The sequence below is a fragment of the Eptesicus fuscus genome, chromosome 14 (assembly GCF_027574615.1).
Source record: "Eptesicus fuscus isolate TK198812 chromosome 14, DD_ASM_mEF_20220401, whole genome shotgun sequence".
Lineage (NCBI taxonomy): Eukaryota > Metazoa > Chordata > Mammalia > Chiroptera > Vespertilionidae > Eptesicus > Eptesicus fuscus.
This window is the reverse complement of record NC_072486.1, coordinates 23,447,091-23,468,235: the sequence shown is the minus strand read 5'-3', so window position 1 is coordinate 23,468,235 and position 21,145 is coordinate 23,447,091. Positions and strand designations below refer to the sequence as shown.

At 38.9% G+C, this 21,145-nt stretch overlaps 1 protein-coding gene across 1 annotated transcript in view; it reads left to right on the top strand.

Annotated features, from left to right (window-relative positions):
* Positions 1 to 18,365, top strand: part of UMAD1 (UBAP1-MVB12-associated (UMA) domain containing 1) — a 247,124-nt gene extending 228,759 nt beyond the window's left edge. The window contains exon 5 of the mRNA XM_054726486.1: positions 18,347 to 18,365. Coding sequence (XP_054582461.1) covers position 18,347 — 1 coding nt within the window. The 3' untranslated portion in view covers positions 18,348 to 18,365. The remainder of the gene's footprint in view (positions 1 to 18,346) is intronic.
* Positions 18,366 to 21,145: the final 2,780 nt, after the last annotated feature.

The window sequence follows — 21,145 nt, the reverse complement described above, 5'->3', positions numbered from 1 at the left end:
CATTCAGAGGAATGCCATGTTCTGATTTTGAACCCTTCACTAGCAGGAGAGGTTGGATTGCCATACTTGGTTTATGCTAAGCAGGACCCATTCCTAGTGCTGGGTCAGTTCCAGAAACATTGTTGCTGAGGAGTAATTACAACATCCACTAATATTGGCCACACCGTAGGGGAGAAATAGTCAACCTTAGGAATTGGGCGGGGGGGGGGGGGGGGAGGGGAGAGACAGCAGGTAGGCATCATTGGTCAACTCTCACATTTTAAATTTGTTTGCTTTTCAAAAAATTACATTATTCATTGAAAATAGATTATAAATTGATACAACTTTATGAAGGGCAATTTGGCAGCATATGAAAAACTCTTAGAATCTTTATGATAAATTTTAGAATGTATATGTATGTATGTGTGTGTGTGTGTGTGTGTGTGTGTGTGTAGAAATAAGAAACACAAAAATGTTCATGGGGTTGTCACTGGCTGGTAAGTTTATGGGCAATTTTTATTTTCCTTTAAATATTTTCTAAATATTACTTAACCAGCCTAACTTAATTTGTTTAAACACAAAAAACATGAAGTAACCTGTTATTTTAGAGCATGGACAACTTTCAGTCCGAAATATCCTCTGGAAGCTTAAGTAGCGGGGAAAAAGTAGTTTCAGGAATTCATTTGCTCTCTAATAGCGATAAAAAGAAAACAAAAATCTATCTGAATCAAAGATTCTGAATTATGGAATTCCCTGTTTCTGGAGTTCTATTTTAGCCCAATTGGTCTGGAATGGGGGTGTGGGTGTGGGAGATGAGACAAGGCATAAAATCCAGCAGAAAGATACGTTGTTACAATAGTCCATTTCAAATAAACCTTGTTTTTCTAATTCAACCTGTAATTCAGGTCCATAGATCCCAGTGAGTAAACAGTTGAGCCACATGACCAGAATTAGCTTGATTTAATGTCATTTTAATTGAAGGGAATAGGTTGGACATTTTTACAAACATGAGCATAAACCACATCTGAGCTCACTTTTCAGTTAAGAGCCTGAACGCCTTGAATAAAGGAATGTGTGTTACTGAACCGGAATTACCAACAGATTCAGTCCAATGTGAGCATCTTAATTAAGTCAGTTATAATCAATGATCATGTTCTTCCTCCAGATTTAATTTGAAAAATCCCTCCATTTATTCTCAGACTACTCCCTTAATTCTCTTTCTGCCTCTACCACCATCTCTGAATATCCTTGGACAAAGTCATTTTACCTCTGCCGTATCCTTTCCGAAACGGGCCTTTGTCACAGATTTCCCTCTTTTTTAGACATCTCTGAAGTCTCATGTAAGTGAAAGTCAGTAAAATCCATGAATTTAGGATAGCTCTTTAGCTAATGAGGGAGTACTGTGTTTTACACAGTCATCCCTTTAAACACTCAAAAAACAGATCTTTCACCTAGATAAGAAGGGAACTTGCCAGAAACAGATTCTATCCCGGCTGTCTCCCAGCAGTGACAGCAGCCAGCAGCTCAGCCGGAGCCTAAATTGGCCCTGAATAGACAAGTGAGGAGAGCAGAGAGGCAGGAAATGGGGTTAGGTTGATTTCCATCTATTAGCAGCAGCTTAAACTCGTGTGCCGGGCAGCTCGGCCTCCCATTGGTTACAGCTGCCGAGAGCAGCAGGATGAGGGTTGACCTATATCTGTCTGGTGTAAGTCAAACCCTGAATGTGTAGCAGACGTCAGTGTTCCAGAACGCCACGTTTAGCTTACACCCGACCACATACAGTGTTTTCATCAGGAACTGTGATAGCCTCCACCTGCCGAGAACTTAACATCTGTGGGCTGCCCCCCTCCTACACTAGATTCTTTTGCCTTCTACCTCACTGCCTCTCTCTCCTGTGTCCTCTGACCATTTTGGTCCCCTGGCTCCTGCCATCCTCTGGCTGAGGGGGGCGGTTATTGCCTGAGCTGTGTCCCTTCTAGCAGTGCCAGTGACACTGGCCCTCCTCTGTCTGCCCCAATTTCCATCTGACCAGGTTGTGCCCATCACTTGCAGTTGCTGCCCCAGGATGGCACTGCCTCAGGCCCACAAGTGCCCTTCTGGGCCATCGAGAGTTTCAGGATGTGTCAGTTGCTGAAACGACCGCAGCTGTGGACAGAAATACAGGGTAAACACATTCAAAGACGTGGGTCCCCAAGTTCCTACACAGTAAATGTTCCTTAGTTTTTGAAGGCCAAATACTTTCCTTAATTTTTTTTAAAGATAGAGTTTAAGCGTTTGGATAATTTATTCTCCTAGATTAGAAAATAAACCACTGGAACTTTCATGTATGCAGCCACCATCCAGTTGCGGCAGAGCTTCCTTTCCCTTTGTCTTGGGTCTCAATCAATGGGTGTGTGTTGTTTGGGTCTCGAAATCAGCACGTGCATGTGTTTATTCACACTGACATCTCAATGCAAAACATAAGCCAGTCAATTTCACCTTCACACCACAGCATCAGTACACTGTAGACTTCCATTTATAACGCAGAACCATCTCTCCATTACCTATTATCATTTCTTCACCAAGGCCCGCAAGTAACAGAAAGAAGCCCAGATGATGGAAAATTATTCTAGCAACTCAGGTCCCCATGCGTACAAGCCACATTGCAGTAATTTGAGATGGAAAAGACCTATTAAGTCATCCCTCTGATTCTCTAAGGGCATGCGGTGGTTTTTTCCCTCTCCAATATGCTGATCTACTTTTTAGTGCCTTTTCCAATTGTAAATGGCAGAAGTGATGGGGCTTCCACCCCTCCCGGGGGACGGGGCAGCACAGTGTATAATAGAGCTCTCCATTAGGGCATGAGACTTGCTCCACTGCCTAAATCATCTTTGTTCTGACTTTCATTTCCATCACTCTCCCTGCTGTCCCCTTGGACCACACTAAATAATTCCTCTCTGTCCCTGCTATTTACACCCTTCAAGTACTTGTGGCCGATGAGCCAATCCCTGTTAGTTAGAGCCAGTGGTCATGCTGGGAGACTTGTCTCTTTCATCTTCCCTCTGAAGGCAGTCAGTCCCTCCAGGATTATATATCATATTTGCTGCTCTTTGATGAACACCCATCAGTTTTTCAATAATTTGCCTCATTTTTTTGTCATTCACACGGCTCAGGAAAATCCCCTTTGTTTGTCTCTGTTGCCACAAAATAAGACGCTGATGGTAGTAGGTAGAATTTCTGCTTACAGAAAACAGCAGATCTTTTCAACCAACAGGCATCTTTCTATGCCCTGGACACAGGATTCATCTAGTCTGTTATCTTTAACTCTTATTTGGGGTGTGGTACTACTGTGTTCACAGGAATTGGATGTATACGTAGAGACAGAGAGACTTGATCTGTATTTCATCTAGTCAGTAGTTAACACCCAATAGCTGTTTAAATCGTAGTTCCTGCCATCTCCATTCCCAGGTGGAAAAACTTCCCTGAAGTCCCTCAAGAGAATGCTAACCCCTTTATTTGCATTAATATTCCCACCTTTACGGATGTGAAAGTGGACAACATCAGCTACACCAGACACCTTCGCCAGAGGAGGAGTTCCTTTGCTCTGAGTGGCAGAGTGGACCTTTTTCCTGGGGGGTGGGCGTTGTCGTGCCCGGGTCAACAGTGCACAGCCTATTCTCTACCTCTCTGGTTAAGTGGCTACCCGCAGTGCTAAAGCACCAAATTTTACAAGGTCTTTCCAAATGTGCTCAGTGCTTCATATTTATGCAGCAATAACCAACATAGTGCCTTACAAATTTTCATATTACTACACCATCCTTCTTAATAGTCACAATCACCCCGTGAGGAAGAAATTGTCTTGTTTTACCAGGGAGGAAACTGAGGCTCAGAGAGGTTCCACTGCCCAATTTCACTGTCAGTTAGTTCTCCTTTCCATTCCCTTTTGTTCTCCCTCGGAAATCAATGGAAAGCCTGTTCTCTGAGCAATATGTGAAGAGGCTCCATACATACATACAGGATCCAAAAGTAACTGAAATGCTATCTATCACAATGTTTTCCTCTGCTCTTAGTGACCAGACGTCATTCACAGTTTGATGTGAGTCCTAAGGCTTATCAGTAGGACAATTCAACTGTTACTTAATGACTGAAAGAATACATTAAAATGTATAGGACATAGCCTGCTATCTTTCTCTAAACAATAATGTAATGTTATTAGGTGTGAGCTAAAAGTGTGCTTATCTGCTCAAATACAAGTTCAGACCCTAAGGGTATCTGTTTTTCCTGCAAAACTGATAAAATTATATACACCTAAGGTAAAAGAGGAAAGAGCTATATGTTAATAAATGTTAATAACACAACTTGAGGGAACAAAGAACCTGAATAATATTGACCTTTTGTTGAGTAACATAAAAATCAGAAATAGAATTTTCTACCCACTACATGGTACAGGCACGGCATCTAAAATCTGTGTTTTTAGCTAAGCAAAAGAGGATGCTTGATTTAGTACTGCATCACTACTGTTCAAATGGTGCTTATCAATATTTTTAATTTGGTTACAGTGGGAGAAAGATCTGTACTGAAGGGGTTGTATGATTTAAGGGACTGAAGTGACATTCAAATAAAGGACTCTTCAGCTCTAGCATTTTGAACAAAATCCAGATCAAGAGATTTATGCTTTTAAGTGAATTGCTGCCTTCTGTGGCCGGGCCAGAGAAAGCAGATTGCACATGCACACTGTGCTGTCAATACAGAGAAACACGCAGAAGTCTCCATGTCTGTCATGGAGGGCAGGACTGCTCCTTCCACATCAGCTTGCCGGCTCTTTGTCTCACATATGACAAACTTTAAATTCAACTTTGTGGCAGGACTGGGTGGTCACTTTCTGGGAAGAAATTAGTAAACAAATGCATCCTTGAAGATGCACCTTTGAAGGTTCTAAGCTGCACTTTATAAAACCCATTATTTAACTGTAAAAAAAGTAAAACCCCCAATTGCTTTTTTTAAAACCAGCCACCAAGAATCTTGTTTTTTATTTGAAGCCAGGCATCCAGCCATTGAAAGGTTTTCATTAGAAGGATGATACCATCTACACTTTATTTTTGTTAATCCTCACTGAGGATATTTTTTTCATTGATTTTTAGAGAGAGTGAAAGGGAGGGGGGAGAGACAGAGAGAGAGAACCATCGATGTGAGAGACACACATTGATTGGTTGCCTCCTGCACAGGACCCGACCAAGGATGGGGATGGAGCCTGCAACCGAGGTACGTGCCCTTGCCCAGAATCAAACCCAAAACCCTTCAGTCTTTGGGCCAATGCTCTATCCACTGAGCCAAACAGGCTAGGGTCCTATTGCTTTTCTATTACTGCAAATGCAATACAAGAAAAAAAGAGCTCTTACAGTTTTTGTTCAGAAGTAAACACTTCTGATACACTCTTCCACAGCCTTATCTACATATCTATATGTGATACATGTAATATATTCATCTTTTTAAAAAGTGGTTAGTTTTAATAATACTGACTGTTCAATAATACTGACTGCTTTGCTGCTTTCTTCAGGTTAAGACCTCTGAAGCCCTTATGGAAGAACTGATGCTGTGTTTTTGTTTTGTTTTTTTAAGTTTATTTTTTTAATGAACAAAATAAACTGATGCTGTTGAGCCGATCGAAATGGAGTGACAAAAATGCTTCAATTAAATATTTTCAAAATTATGTTTACTTTATATGAATCTTATGAAGATCTAAACCTTTTGAAAGTATAAAACACCTTAACCTTGGAGAAATGCAACACATAGGAAATGCACTATGCATACTCTTCTGCTGTTCTAGGGCATATGGGTCTTTTCCATGGTTCCAGCTTTCATAGCGATCATGTGTCAGTGATTTCCAAGGCAAAGTGAAGGGACTGGCACTGACTAGATCCAGCTTTCAGAGTTTAGAAAACGAGGCAAGAGAGACCTAGCTGAGTTTGATGCCAATCACTGATGTTGCTCATTTTCTTTGCCCACCCACCTTTTTCTAATCATACATTTTTGCTTCCAAGAATAGACCTTCTCACAGGCATTTCTTTAGCATTTTCCAGCTTACTCTTCAGATAACTTACATATACTAAAATATCCATGAAGTCCTTAGTACTCTAGACAGAATTTTGTTTAAACTGTATTGAATGACTACTGTACTTCATCAAAGCTAAGACACCACCTGTGTAAGTTGTGACATTAAGTAGTGCTACGAAAAGAGAGGCTGACAATTAAACCATGACAAGACATTAAGTTCAGATATGTTAGGATGTGAAAAATATCTTATCATAAATGAACTATGGCATGCATTTAACACCTACACATTATTATATAGAGAATATTCAGTCACATACCATGGACAGATTTTTACACCTAGTATATACTAGGTTTTATACAGAGAATATCTTTGACATTTAATTCATTTATTTGTTTTTGAATTGCAATCCAAGTAAAATGCTTATCTTTTAACATTTATGTTTCTATAGAGAATATTCCTTTTCTAGTCCTTCCTTTATAGCCTCAGAGTGGAGGCAGTAGCCTTGCAGTTGATTTTGAGTCTCTCTTTGTAATTTTTTCTCAGAGACAACAGAATTTTTCGTTAGAACACTCTTTACTGCAGGAGGCATGACTGGCTTCTTTCCTTTCCTGTTCAAGATTACAGTCAGTCACTTAATTCTGTTTTTAATGTGCATCAGGCTTGGAAAATGCAAATTTATTCGAATCTATGTTTATTCTATCTTTCTCTTGGCCTGGTTAATCACCAGATTTTAAAGTTGAAGACAGTGAAATTCAGGCCACTTAACTGAGTTGCCCCTCAGCGTTCATGTGGGTTCTTTCCTGTCTAGGAAGTCTGTCCAACGCAAAATACAGTTTTCTTCAAGCCCTTTTCATTTTGCAGATCCAAATATGTTCTCTCTGTTGCTTGAGATATCTATTCTCTTCTAAACCTACTGTTAAAATAAGTATTTTCTGTCCCTTATTGGCAACTTCTGTCTAGTATCCAAATCTAGAGCCATGTAGTTTTTCTCTTGGGGAGAGAAAAAGACATTTCTTATTTATCCACAAGAATAATTTGCTACCTGGGATATAAATGTAAAACCGCTCATTCAGTCAAATAGGAATTTGCTTTAAGTGGGAGAGGGTGAAGGAACTTTTCATAGGCTCCCATCCTTTCCCCCTTTGAATTTGACTTGTATTCTATTTTTCTTGCTTTAAAATTGATTATCTTCAAAACACATGATAGAAACACAAACATTAAAAAGTTTAAAATGTGAAATTTTGATGTTTTAAAAATCCCACTGAGCATACACAAGGAAATACAGAAACCTGTGTTCTTTAGCAGAATTAGTTTACCCAGCTATATACTGAATGGTGATGGTATTTTGAGCCCCTTCTCTCTCATTAGCCTGCCTTCTGGAGCCAAAAATAAATCTCTTATCTGAAAAAAAAAAAAGTTATGAGGCTGGGCAAGGGTTGACAAATATCCCCTCGGACAAACTTTTCCCTGAAAAAGCCTCAATAGCTAGGAGGAAGGTGGACCCCAGGAGGCATTCATTAGCAATGATCCTGGAGGGAATCAGACAAGGGGCTTCTAAGAAGATGGTCAGAGAATGAGGGCTGAGACAGAAAGGGGCAGGGTTGGTATGTGAGATAGAATCCTTAATTGCATTTGGTAAAAGACATCCTGTTCTCCAGAGAACAAATACATTTGCCAACAAGTCACTTGGATTTGTTTGTTCCCCTAAATAAATACCTCTATTCTCGATCGAAGTGGGAAACAAGTCTAAGTTTGATTGTTTAAAATCCTACTCCTATTTCTGAACCACTTTCTTACCAGTTATGATTGTTGCATCTTTCATTTAGTAGGTAACTAGAGGTTTTTATTCTTGATTTTGAAATGTGAAAGACCCAAGCTGTACTCTTTGAAATCATTGGATTAATGTGTCTTCATCTAGAAATGTGACCCCTACTAAAATTATTTTCCTTAACAATGTGAACATTTAACCATTTCAATTTTACCTAACATAGATGATTAACATACATTTACACACGTGTGTGCATATCTCTGCTACAGATTGAATGTTTATGCCCCCCAAAAACCTCATATATTAAAATCCTACCCCCTAGGACCTTTGGAGGTGATTAGGTCATGAGGGTGGATCTCTCTCCTCTTTCCCTACCACGTGAAGACACAGTGAGAAGACAGCTATCTGTGAACCAGGAATCAGACTTTCACCAGACACCAAACCTGTCAGCACCTTGACCTTGGACTTCCTCACCTCCAGAAAACTGGGAGAGATAAATGTTTGTTGTGTAAGCTATCCATGGTGTTTTTGTTACAGTAGCCTGAATTGACTGAGAATACATAATGGATGATGGTATTTTCAAAGAAGAATTTTAGGTGTGCTTTCTGTTTGTATTACATAGTAAATGACATAGCTAAATTCAAAGCTGTTTTTAATCACAAATGAAAATTTTTAGATGCAGACAAATAATATAATTGTAACATGCTAATTCTTTTTATATTTCAATCATTTTTTGGTAATAAAAACATAAGCAAAATGATTAAAGAAAATTGAATGATATTATGGCTTCCTGTTTTCTTTACTCATTAAAACTTGGCAAGTGTACTGAATATAATGTACTACATAATTATAATGTGCCAGAGATTCCTTTGGACACCACCTACATTAATTGTAAGGCTATTTAAAATGAAATATTTGTGCCAGGTGGCTAATATGAACTTCTTAGATCAATAACTATCTTCAACTACAGAATTCTCTGTTCTGTAGCTTATCAGTAAGAACATAACTACCAACACAGTAAACACTCAATAAATGTTAACTATTTGCCGGGCACTGTGCTAGGAGTTTTAGAAGTATAATTTTATTTAAATCTTTTGAGAACCCCATGAGCTAGCTGTGATCATTATGTCTATTTTATGCACCCAGTGCCATATGCTTAGTTGTTTTCTATGTGCCTTCTGAGTAGAGGGCCAGGGGATAAAAGAACACTGGTAGTAATCCTATATAATAAAAGCGTAGTATGTAAATTGTCCCCTCAACCAGGAGTTGTCCAGGAGTTCGACCAGGGGGCAGGGCCGGCTGGGGAAAGGGAGGGAGTAACCGGTCAGTAGTTGGCAGCTGCTAGGGAACCCTACCAGTGCACGAATTTCGTGCACTGGGCCTCTAGTCTATAATAATTTTAGCTTAAGAAATTATATGAAGGGCCAATTTTATTTCCATTGATGGGTACACTGACAGTTTGCTGCCACCAATGGGCTTGATGCCATTTATAAATGTTCCTTATCCTATACATATTCCCATTCATAATATATTGTTATTCTATTTTAAAACTTTTGCAAAGCATTTTTTCTAGTAATATATATGAGACCTGTTTGTTTTAGAGAAGCTCAGAGATGAAAATAAAAGTCTTCCCACTCTTAATACTTTGGTATATATTCTCCCAGTTGTTTTTAATTATGCATATATAAATATGTATTTAAATTCAATTGGAAAATAGCTGTTTTTTTCTTACTGATTTTAAAAATTCATTTGCTAATATATAAAAACATTTTCTGATTATCATTAAAATTTCTTCCACTAAGTCTTTGACATCGCTCTTAATTTTGGATAGGTTTCCTTGCACATAATTCTAGCCATAATATAGAATTCCACTGGACCCATTCCTTATTGTTGGACATTTAAGTAGGTGGAGAAAACTTTATATATACACACCTAAGTCCTACTCATGCCATAGGCCTCAGATATTTAATGATTTTAAAAAAGAATAATAATGTGTCCAGTAAAAGCCTTGGACTAAATCTCTACTGATCTGAATTTTAATCTAAAATAACTGCTGCTAAAGGTGACGTCAGAGGAACTGAGTTCCTTTCCTATTTCTAGATAGGAACACTATATCACTATCCCAGCTATGTCTCCAGAAACTATTCATGAATTGAGAGGAGAATTGCATAACCCTACCCAATGTAATATTACAGATATGGTGTCAGGGGCACAGGACTTGGAGGGAAATAGCCCTAGAACTGAATACCAGATAAAGTCTCTGACCTCTGTATTATTACTCTCTCTCATCTCAGTTTCTATGATGATTCAGTGCAGTGGTTCTGTGAAGATCCCATGAGAATGTACATAGAGTATCCAGCACACTGAACATATGCTAGTTCTATTTACCCTTCCTCAAAACTATGACATTTCCTTACATTCTTTCTACAATGTAAAAATACCCACACCCCAATATTAATGGCACAAAATATACCTGAAGACCATTACTAAGCCCTCTGGACTGCTTCTCCTAGTCAACTAAAATGGCATAATTCATAATTCTACTTTCATAATTCTTTAAACATTCAGACCCTCCTAAACTGTGGAACCCCAAATTAGACAGGACATATTACTGATGGTCTGGCCAGTGATACATATGGTGGAAAATTCCACCATACGTTCTATAGTTCTTAAGATTTATAGGCCATATGACAAGGACAACCACTTTTATGTGTTGTATATGTGTATATATATTACAGAGAATAAGGGAGATGGATAGAGAGTTAGAAACATCCTTGAGAGAGAAACATCGATCAGCTGCCCCCTGCACGCCCCCCACTGGGGATGTGCCCGCAACCAAGGTACATGCCCCTGACTGGAATCAAACCTGGGACCCTTCAGTCTGCAGGCCGATGTTCTGTCCACTGAGCCAAACCGGTCAGGGCTGTACTTATTTCTTGATAGTGATTCTTCATCTTGCTTAGAAGCAGTTCCTTCATTGTTTCAGGTTAGTTTCATTAACTTAGATTCAGTTTCCAATTTCAGATTACTGCATTTGGTTTTGATCATATGGCTTGTCATCTACACACATACTGCAGTCTATTTTTAAGCCACTAATTAAATTTAGAAGCAAATGAGTTAATATGCACCCCCATAGAACAATAAGACACAACTGCACATCTATGTAGTAGAGTATGGCCATGACATAGAAATAAAGGCTACCTCTTTTGTAAGTAGTTTTGTGTGCCATTTTTTTAAAATGTGAATCAAGTAGCACTGAAATTTCCTTCAGCCTTACATGTTTGAGTAGATTTTAGGGTGTCATCTGTGTGGCTTATGGGTTTGTAGGTTTTGGCTCTGAAAGTTGTAATTACCAATGTTTGAAAGACATCTGTGAGAGTAAGGATATGGAGAAGATAAGCCAAAAGCAAGATATATAATTACCACACCCTGACTTCCTATCAGGAACTCTGGATGTTTAAAGCAAATGAGGACCTTTAGACAGGCCCTTCTCCTATCAGAGTGCATCATCAGGTTGCCCTGAATGTAGGTAATCAATCTCTCTGGCATAAGTCTCCTCTCTCGAACACACTATTAGCTCACATGTCTTTCAAAGACTATGGATAGAAAATCTCCATGCTCTCTATTACTGAGGGATCACATCCCTGACTCTCTTGCAATTAAGGCAATTTTTCTAGTGAGGGAAAAACACTGGGCCTGAAATCAAGATACCTGATTTTCAGTTCTGAATCTCTCATGTATGCCAGCCAATGCTGCAGGCCTCAGTTTCCCCATCTGCAAAATGGAAATAGTATATGTGTTCTAATTACTTTATAGAATTGTTGCATATAGAAAGGTCATAGGTACGAAACTGCTTTAAACATATTATGAAATGTCTATAAAACTCAGGATACAGAAGAGAAAAATCATGTAGAGTCACACCATTTTGTTGGAATTTTGAACATTTGTTTCTGTTTCATCTATGGCTACATGTTATGGCTAATTAACACATGTTTTCAATATTTACAAAAGTGTTAAATGTATAGCTACTACACCTTGAGTTACCTATAGGCCATATGACAAGGACAACCATTACTTGGAAGTGCTGAGAGAAATCACAAGATTCCTCGTCATTGATAATTAACAAAGGAACCAATCCTTTCAAAGGTAAAAGGCACTTAGACCTGACTTACAGTACTTGTGCTCTGCCTGATTTTCTGTAGAGAAAACTCCTTAAGAGTTTTCTAAGAACAAATGAAGTGAGATTGGCCCTTGAGTAAGGAAAGTGGGCAGCTAAAGCTTCTTTCCTCAATAACAAGTTTAAATACCTTGTTTATTCTCGTGTTATTAAGTGGCGCTTGTATAAATACCTTGTTGAGTAATGGTGCTGAGGCAAAACTGAAGTTTATTTAGGACAGTGCTCCACCCAAGGTGAGCAACCGAAGCACATATGTAAACTACGCTCCCTTTGACGCATCCACTCAACCCATAAGTAGTATTAGAAATCAAAAAGGGTATGGGGCATATGGCATGGCTGGAGGTGAGAATAAATAAAAAGGGCAGGAGAAGTCCCCCTGAAAGAATGAAGAAAGTGTGAAGGGTGGTAGGGAATTTGTAATAGCTGAAAATGGAGTCCGACTATTGATATCAGTACATCAAGCTAATGCAAATTAAGGTGGCATGAGATTTGTTTAAAACCCTTTTCCCCATGGCGCACAGTAACACCCACCTTATTTAAAATGTAGCCAGGAAGGGCTATGTTTGCTCATGTGATCAGGTTTCCACACTTCCCACACCTGGGGAAGTATCAGCTAATACTGATTTAGCACTAATTTATACCTGATGGCCAGAGCTAACTAGAATAGAGGAAAACTGGTACAAATTAGTGGGGCCCTGAAGTCCCAGCAAGTGGTCTGGGGGCTGACTGTTGTATATCAATACAAATCGCTCTTTCTAGGAGGGAATGGAAAAAATATATTTAAACTGGATCTACTCTTAGTGGTTCTACTGCTAGTGTGCTGAAGATCTCCTCTAAGAATGTGAGGAATGGATATGATCAAGTTACATTCTTAGATTTCATAATGTTTAGTTTATTAATCTGGGAGCTAAGCAGAACAGGCTTTAAAATACCTGACTCGTTATCTTATAAATAATAACTGTTAGCCAGTTGGTTCCATTTACCTTTTCCTCAATGAAACGCTCTACAATAAAGAAGTATCGATAAACTAGTCTATATTTTTAAATATCACTGTAGATTATTTAGAACCATCGAATTAGACACCAATTCTTGGAAAACTGTTCTCTGGGTTTGAATTGATTTCTGTTTCTATGAATTGATTTCAGTTAACATTTATTTGTATTTGGCTAAAAATTGAGAAAATATGTTGGCCCTGTAATTAAAGTTGGTAAACTTTTATTGATTTCAAATCCATTATTTCTCAAATTTGCCCAATCATAAAGATCACCTGGGAACTTGTTAAAAATTATGCAATCCTACCCCTCCCACTCTCACACTTGCTGAATTAGACTCTTCGGGGAAGAGAGCTGAAATATGCACTTTTATCAAGGGCCTCAATAATGTCTGGTGATCTACAGGTTTGAAAAACACAGTTCTGTGTCCCTGTCAGATTCCTTCTGATGTCAGAGCTCTTCAAACCCCCATATCCCCTTCTGATCATACTTCTCAGTGACTGTAAGCTTTTTTCTGTTCCACCCCACCTAAGAAATAAGGGACATTCCCATCAGACATTGTGGCCTTCAGCTGCAGTGAGACTATGGCAGAGGACAGCATCTGTAGTCTTGGGCAGGGAGAGAGTCAAGGGGTATAGGTGTGGTTCAGAAAGTCAAGAGCTGCTGACCCTCTCCTTGACAACCAGTTGTAGATAACAGTACTACTTCCTGAAGTGGCCACACTCAACCCTTTCCTCAATATAAAATTGTTTTTTTTGCCTTCACTTTCTTCCTTTCTTCCTGTAATGGAGGGGGAAACACTGTCCCTTTTTATCAAACTTGTGCTCTTGATCAAATCCTCTACTGCCTCATAGAAGTGAAATCTTATTAATCCTTCTCCCCATTCAAACCTTGCTTCTTCATGTTTTCCTCCTTTGGCTTGTAGACAATATCAATAGATGTTTCTTCCCTATTCTTTTAATACTAAACCAACATATACTTTCTTGGACTCTGTTCAACCCAAGATCCCATTTTACTTCATGCCTTATTTTTACTGTTAGATTTCTCAAAAAAAAAAGAAAGTTCTACATTGGTTGCATCTACCTTCAGACCCTTCTCATCAACCCAACTACAATCTGGCTTCCACAGGGCCACATTTTACAGACACAATTGTCTTAGAGATTACCAGTGATAAGATCTCATGGCTTTTGCTTAGCCCTTTACCTCTTGCCCATTCAACAATATTTGACATTGATAAAGTTTTTAAAAGGATGAGGTACTCAGCAACCAACCGTTTAGTTACAAGAACAGAAACCTGTACATTAAACTGAAACAAGGAGGATTTTAAGATAGACTGCAGGAAACTCCCCCACAGAAATTGTAATAGGGCTGCACAAAGATTGGAATGAGGACCTAGGAAGTTCTCAGTAACGAATAAAGTTTTAACAAACTCTTGAAGAGCTCCTGCTCTATTCTAGGCGCTGGCAAGGTGTTACCTGATCAAGTAGTGAAGAGAAGAAACAAGGTCCCTGCTTTTGGAGACTTTGCAATCTAGTGGGGAAGGCTTACCATAGGCACATAAACAAATGTATATTTACAACTTGTAATGAGCACCACAGATGAAACAAACTGGCTTAATGATAGATTGTAGGTTATTAGTGATGAGTGAGGACTCAAAGGATACTCTGAAGACATGACATTTAAACTGAAATTTGAAGAATGTGGGGAAGCCACTCACAGAAACTAAGGCGTTTATGCTGAGGATACACCTGTGTGAAGGCCCTGCAGTGGTGTCTCAGGGGAAATGAAAGGAGGTCACTGTGGCTAGAACACAAAGCGGGGGGGTGAGGGGGGGCGAAGGGGGGGTTGGTGGAGGGAAACATGGAGCAAGATTAGGTAAAGAAGGAGGCAGAAGCCAGAGCAGGCCCGGCCTTTTAAGCTATTTTAAGGAATTTGGATATTATTGCAAAGTAATTAGAAGACACTGAATTGATTTAAGCAGGAAATGACATGCTTCAACACAGTTCCAGGTTTTTCCTGACTGATAAGCAGAAAAGATGAAGGGAGGCAAGAGTAGAAGCTGGAAGACCAGTTGGCAGCTGTAGCAATAGCTCAGCTAAGGGATGATGGTGGCGTGGATTAATGTTAGCAGAGGAGATGGAAAGAAGTTGATGAATTAGAAATCTATTTATGAGGCACAAATGATAGGACTAGATGATGGGTTGGAGTTGAGGAGGAAGGAGAGTGAGGAACCAAGACAATTGCTCAGGTTGTCTTGTTTAGAACAACAGTGTAGATGATGATACCATTCACGGAAGTGGAAAAAATATAGAATTTCTTTTTGATGGAGAGAAACACAGGAGTATAGAAATTAAAGATTTAGCTTTGTTTCAAACATTAATTTCAGACATTCATGGAGACTTGCTATGTCAAATAGGCAACTGGATATCTGAATACAGAACTGGAGAAAATGTCTAGACTGAGAGATTAATTTGGGAGCTGCCAGCATTTTATGCATTGAAAGCCATGAGAAGGGCTGAGTTACCAAGAAGATGAGTTTATAATGAAGAAAACAGAATAGAGCCCAATTTTTAGAGGAGACTAAATAAGAAAAACTACTGAATAGCAGTGGTTATAGTAGGAGACAGACCAGGTAATTGCAGTGTCCAAGACTCCAACAGAAAATACTTTTTTTCAAGAAGTTGACCCTGCTAAAAGTTTCGGTAGAATGAAGTCCAAGGAATATCCATTGAGGTCTGGCAATGTGGAGGCTGTTGACAATATTGATTAGCAGTTTTCAGTGGCATGGCGGTGTGGAAGCCAGGTTGGAGTAGATTGAATAGGAAGTCAGGCTTGTAGACAACTCTATCATAGATACAGAACAAACTGATGGTTGCCAGGTGGGAGGAGGGCTGGGGGGATGGGTGAGAAAGGTGAATAGACTAAGAAGTACATATTGGCAGTTACAAAATAGTCAGAGGGATGTAAAATACAGTCTAGGGAAATAGAGTCAATAATACTGTAATGACCATGTATGGTGTCAGGTGGGTACTAGACTTATTTAGGGGATCACTTTGTAAGTTATATAAATGTCAAACCACTATGCTGTGCACCTGAAACTAATGTAATATTGAAGTCAAATGTAATTGAAAAGGTTTTTAAAAAGTGCTGCTGTGAAGGGATCAGAGATTTAGAACTGCAGATGGGAAGGGACAGCACAAGAATCTTTGTTTTGCTATTTTAAAATGTTAGGATGAAATATGTTCATACATATTGGGAATAATAAAAAAAATGTGATGAACTGGAGGAAGGGAATAACTGAAGAAATGAAGTTCCTGAGAAGGTAAGAGAGGAGGATTTGTAAATTTGTTGGTAGGAATAAATATACTAAGATTGTATCAGGGGAAGGCAGGTGTGGGGATGGTTTTAAGTACTGAAGAAAAAGGATAAGACATAAAATAGTCATCATGAAAAAATGAACATATTCTCAGGTCCTCTCCCTCCTCCTCCCTGCCTCTCATCACCTGATCTCATTCCTATTTCCTGCAAGGCACTTCATTCTTCTCTCTCAGAAGGCAGGCCTCCTGTGCTTCCCTGTGCCTGTGACAGAGGATGGCCACCCCATGCACAAGTTTCTGTGTTCACCCAGGTCATGCCCTTAATAGAAATATATTGTATTTCTTAATTCCAAATTCCCAGGGGATAAATGTGATTGGTCCAGCTTTAGTCAGTTGTCAAACTCAGGTCAAAGCAACCATGGCCAGAGGAACAAGGTCATTTTGCACAAACATAGCCATCAGGCCCAAGCCCTCTGCGTGTTGGAGGAGGATTAGTTCTTAGAGAAAAGGGGGACATGAGCTGCCAGGGACCCCACAAGGCATCTACCAAACTTTTCTTCTGAGATGCCAGAATCTACTTTATTAAAGAGTGCTTCCCTTTGGCCTTCTTTTCTAGGTGGTTTTTTAACTCTTCCCTCCTCCCACTAACGTATAATTTCTCAATTTTTTCCCTTGTGACTCTTTCCCTTTATTTATATGCTTTTTTCCCTTGCCAACTTCTTTTGTGTCCATGCTTCAATGACCATATGTACGAGGATAATTCCAAAATCCATATCTCTGCTCTTCTCAACTTCACTATCATTTTAAAACCGCCTCCAAAACATTTTTTTTCTTTTATCTTTACTAGAGGCCTGATGCACGAAATTCATGCAATAGTAGGCCTTCCTTCCCCCGGCTGCCGGCACCATCTTCCCTCTGGCACCCGGGACCCCGGGCTTCCCTCTGGCCCAGCTTCATCCTGAAGGTCGTCCAGAAGGACGTCCGGTCTAATTAGCATATTATGCTTTTATTATAGATGAGATTAGGGATGTTACTAAACTTACTGTGGTAATAATCATTTCATATTAAATGCCAGTCAGGTCTTTATGCTGTATACCCTAAACATATACTGTGCTATCTGCCAATTACATCTCTATAAAACAAAGAAAAAAACCCTACCCCACTGAAATATCCTCTGGTGGACCCAGAAACAAGGAGGCATGGATCAGACTGTCGGGCCTCAGAGGGAGGGTAGGAGAGGGTGGGATAAAGGGGAGAGATCAACCAAAGGACTTGTGTGCATGCATATGAGCCTAACCAGTGGTTAAGGACAACAGGGGGGTGAGGGCATGCGTGGGGAGGGGTGTGGGATGGGAATGGGGGGATGAGGACAAATATGTGATACCTTAATCAATAAAGAAATTTAAACAAAAAATAAATAAATATCCTCTGGTGGTTTTATTTCTTTTATTTACTATCTTCTCCCCAAACCGACTCCTTCTCTAAGCTGTCCTGTTCCTGTTAAATCCACCACAATCCTCTCAGACACCCAAGCCTAGAGCTTCAGAGTTGCCTGACCTCATGCTATCAAGTCCATCAGCTGAGAAGGAGCATCACTCACATCCTTTCCTCCTCTCCATGTCCTCTGTCATCCCCCTAACTCTTGTTCCCTAAATTCATGTGGACTATTCTCAAAGCTGATAAATTATCCTCCCATTTGCAGTCTCCAATCCAGGCTGTAACCTATTCTTGCATTAATATTCATAAAGCACAGCTCCACTCATGTTCTTCCCACCCACTCAAGAATCTCAACAGCTTCTCACTGCATACTCAATAAAGCACAAATCTTGTCTGGCAATCTCCACAACCTGTCCTCAACAGACCAAGACGTATCTTCCATTAACCATCAGTCAAGGCAGGCTCTTGGATCATCTCCTGACATATCCTATCTATTCCTAATGACAAACTTCTTTATTCTCTTCTTCCTAAAGCCTTTCCTCAAAAGTTACCTTCCCCTCCCATCACTTCCATATTAGTTTATTTGGATATCTCCTATGAACGACATATGTTTAGATATGTTTTTTTATCTTCTTTTTGTAGACATATCTTGTTGCTTCTGTTGGACTAAAATTTACAAAAGTGTGAGAACAGGCATGCCCTACAAAGTCCTCAACAGTGTACGCTATGAAGACATTTAATAAGTCACTTGATGCGGAGTTAACTAAGGCCTGATGCTAGTAGTGTTGTTGCTATTAAAACTCCCATTCAGGCCTATTAGATGTATTACTATGGACTCTTTCAATAAGATGCTGAGTAGAATGCTGAAAATTGTGTGCTACAAAAAAGTTTAAAATAAACAGAAACTTCTCTAGTCAAGCACTGGTGAGGAATTGGTTACACTTTAACAGCAGTCCCTCAACACACTCATCATGTGCCAAAAAGTAAAATTCAGCCATCTAGGAGGAAATTAATTCATGACACATTAAGTCACTCTAAACTCTCATCTAAAAAATAACACCATGAAAATCAAGCATACTCTCTTCATAGGACTACTACTGCTCTCATGTATTGTTGACGTCATGTTTGGAACTAACAAGTGGAATATCACAGCCTGGAAAGAGTTAGAACATTTGCAGTACTTTAGTCCCCACATCTCCAGCCTCTGAATGTGTTGGCTTTGTACAATATAGTCTTTCAATTAAATGATAAAAGTCTATTTATATGTCAGCTAAGAGGATATGCCCCTGGCATCACAGCTGGCAACAGGAATTGCCGTAGAGATAGAAGCCAAAAAACTGGTGGTCCTCCACGCTGTCTTCTATCCTTGTAGAAATAATGGGATATTTACTCTTCTAATATTTGTGTTACAAATAAAAACGCCCACATTTCTATTGCTTCTTCTGAACTTCTTTTAGAAACAAATCATGGGAAAAGCTTCTTGACATTGGTCTTAGCAAAATTCTGTGGATATGACACCCAAAGCACAAGCAACAATAAACCAGTAGAATTACATCAAACTAAAAATAAATCACCAACAAAATGAAAAGGCAATCCACAGAAGAAATATTTGCAAAGCACATATCTGATAAGGGGTTAATATCCAAATATATAAGAAACTCTTACAATTCAATAGCAATAAAAGCAAATAATCTAATTTAAAAATTGGTAAAGTATCTGAATAGACTTTTTTTCCCCAAAGATGATATTCAAATAGTCAACAGGTACATGAAAAGGTGCTCAGCATCACTAATCATCAGGGAAATGCAAATTAAAACCACAATGAAATAACACCTCACAGCTGTTGGAATGGCTGTGTCAAAAAGACAAGATATGCTGGTGAGAATATGGAGAAAAAACAACCCTTACACACTGTTGGTGGTAATGTCAATTGGTGCAGCCACTATGGAAAGCAATATGGTCTTCAAAAGTTTAAAAATAGAACTACCAGCAATTCCACTTCAGGTATACTAGTATATTCTAAGGAAATGAAGTCAGTATCTTGAAGAAATATCAGCACCTCCATATTCACTGCAGCATTATTTGCAATAGCCAAGCATGTTAACAAACTAAATGTCCATCAACGTATAAATGAATAAAGAAAATGTGGTAAATATATACAATGGAATGTTACTCAGTCATAAAAAGGAAATCCTGCCATTTGTGTCAACATGGATGAATCTTGAGAACATTATGCTAAGTAAAATAAGTCAGATGGAGAAAGACGAATACTAGATGATCTCACTTATACATGGAATCTGAAAAAACCCACACTCATAGAAACAGAAGAGATCGGTGGTTGCCTGGGGCAGGCAGGTGGGGAGTGGGTAAATGCATGAAGGTGGTCAAAAGATACAAACTTCCAATTATAAGATGAATAAATTCTGGGGACATAATGTACATCATGGTGACTGTAAGCTAACAATACTATGTTGTATAGTTGAAAGACGCAAAAAGAATGTTTTAAAAGTTCTCACCATAAAAAAATTATTTTAACTATGTGAGGTGTTAAATATGTTAATTAACTTTATTGTGTTAATCATTTTGTACTACAACCTATATCAAACCATTATATACCTTAAACTTGCACAATTTTATCTCAATTATATCTCAATAAATCTTGGGGGGAAGAAGAAAGCAAAATTTCTATTATTTACATGAAATGTTCATTTCTACTTAATTTTTTTCAGTTCCTTTATACAGGCCTCTTGAGAATAGGTGTTCCTACCAGTGAGATGGAGCTAACTACAAATCAGCAGATGTTACTCCCTAACTGATCCTCTCAACTGTCCTTCTCTGTCCATTTCAGGTGGTTATTTTTTTTTCTGAAAAATTTAACTGCCTTTTCTTCATTACCAATTTCATTTTCCATTTTTCAACCTCTGATGGGCCTCCAAAGACTAATATTTTTCACTTTGTGGGTATAAGGACCACACTACAAGATATGCTTTCTTTTTTAATGCCAGCCCCGATGCAGCTATCTGTATAGTTTACAGAGCCACATGGAACATTTTTCTGCTATGTGGCTATGCCTTTGCAGCAGAAACATACCTGTTATCACATTTTTTTTCCGACAAAAGGCAGTTTTAGTTCATGAGACAAGCACTGGATAGAATTTGCTACTTTTTCAACAACACTGAGCAAATATTGATTGTCTACCATGTACTGAGCACTGTTGTAGAGATTCAGAAGTTATAAAACAGGTAAAAAGTCTTACTTTCATGGCCCTTATATTCTAAACAGACAGAACAAAAAATAATTATGATATATAATATGTTGCATGGTGATAGGTGCTCTGGAAAAATAGAGAGTAGAGAATGCCTAGGGGTGCTTGCAATTTTAAAAAGGTATCCAGCCCAGCCAGCGTGGCTCAGTGGTTGAGGGTCTACCTATGAACCAGGA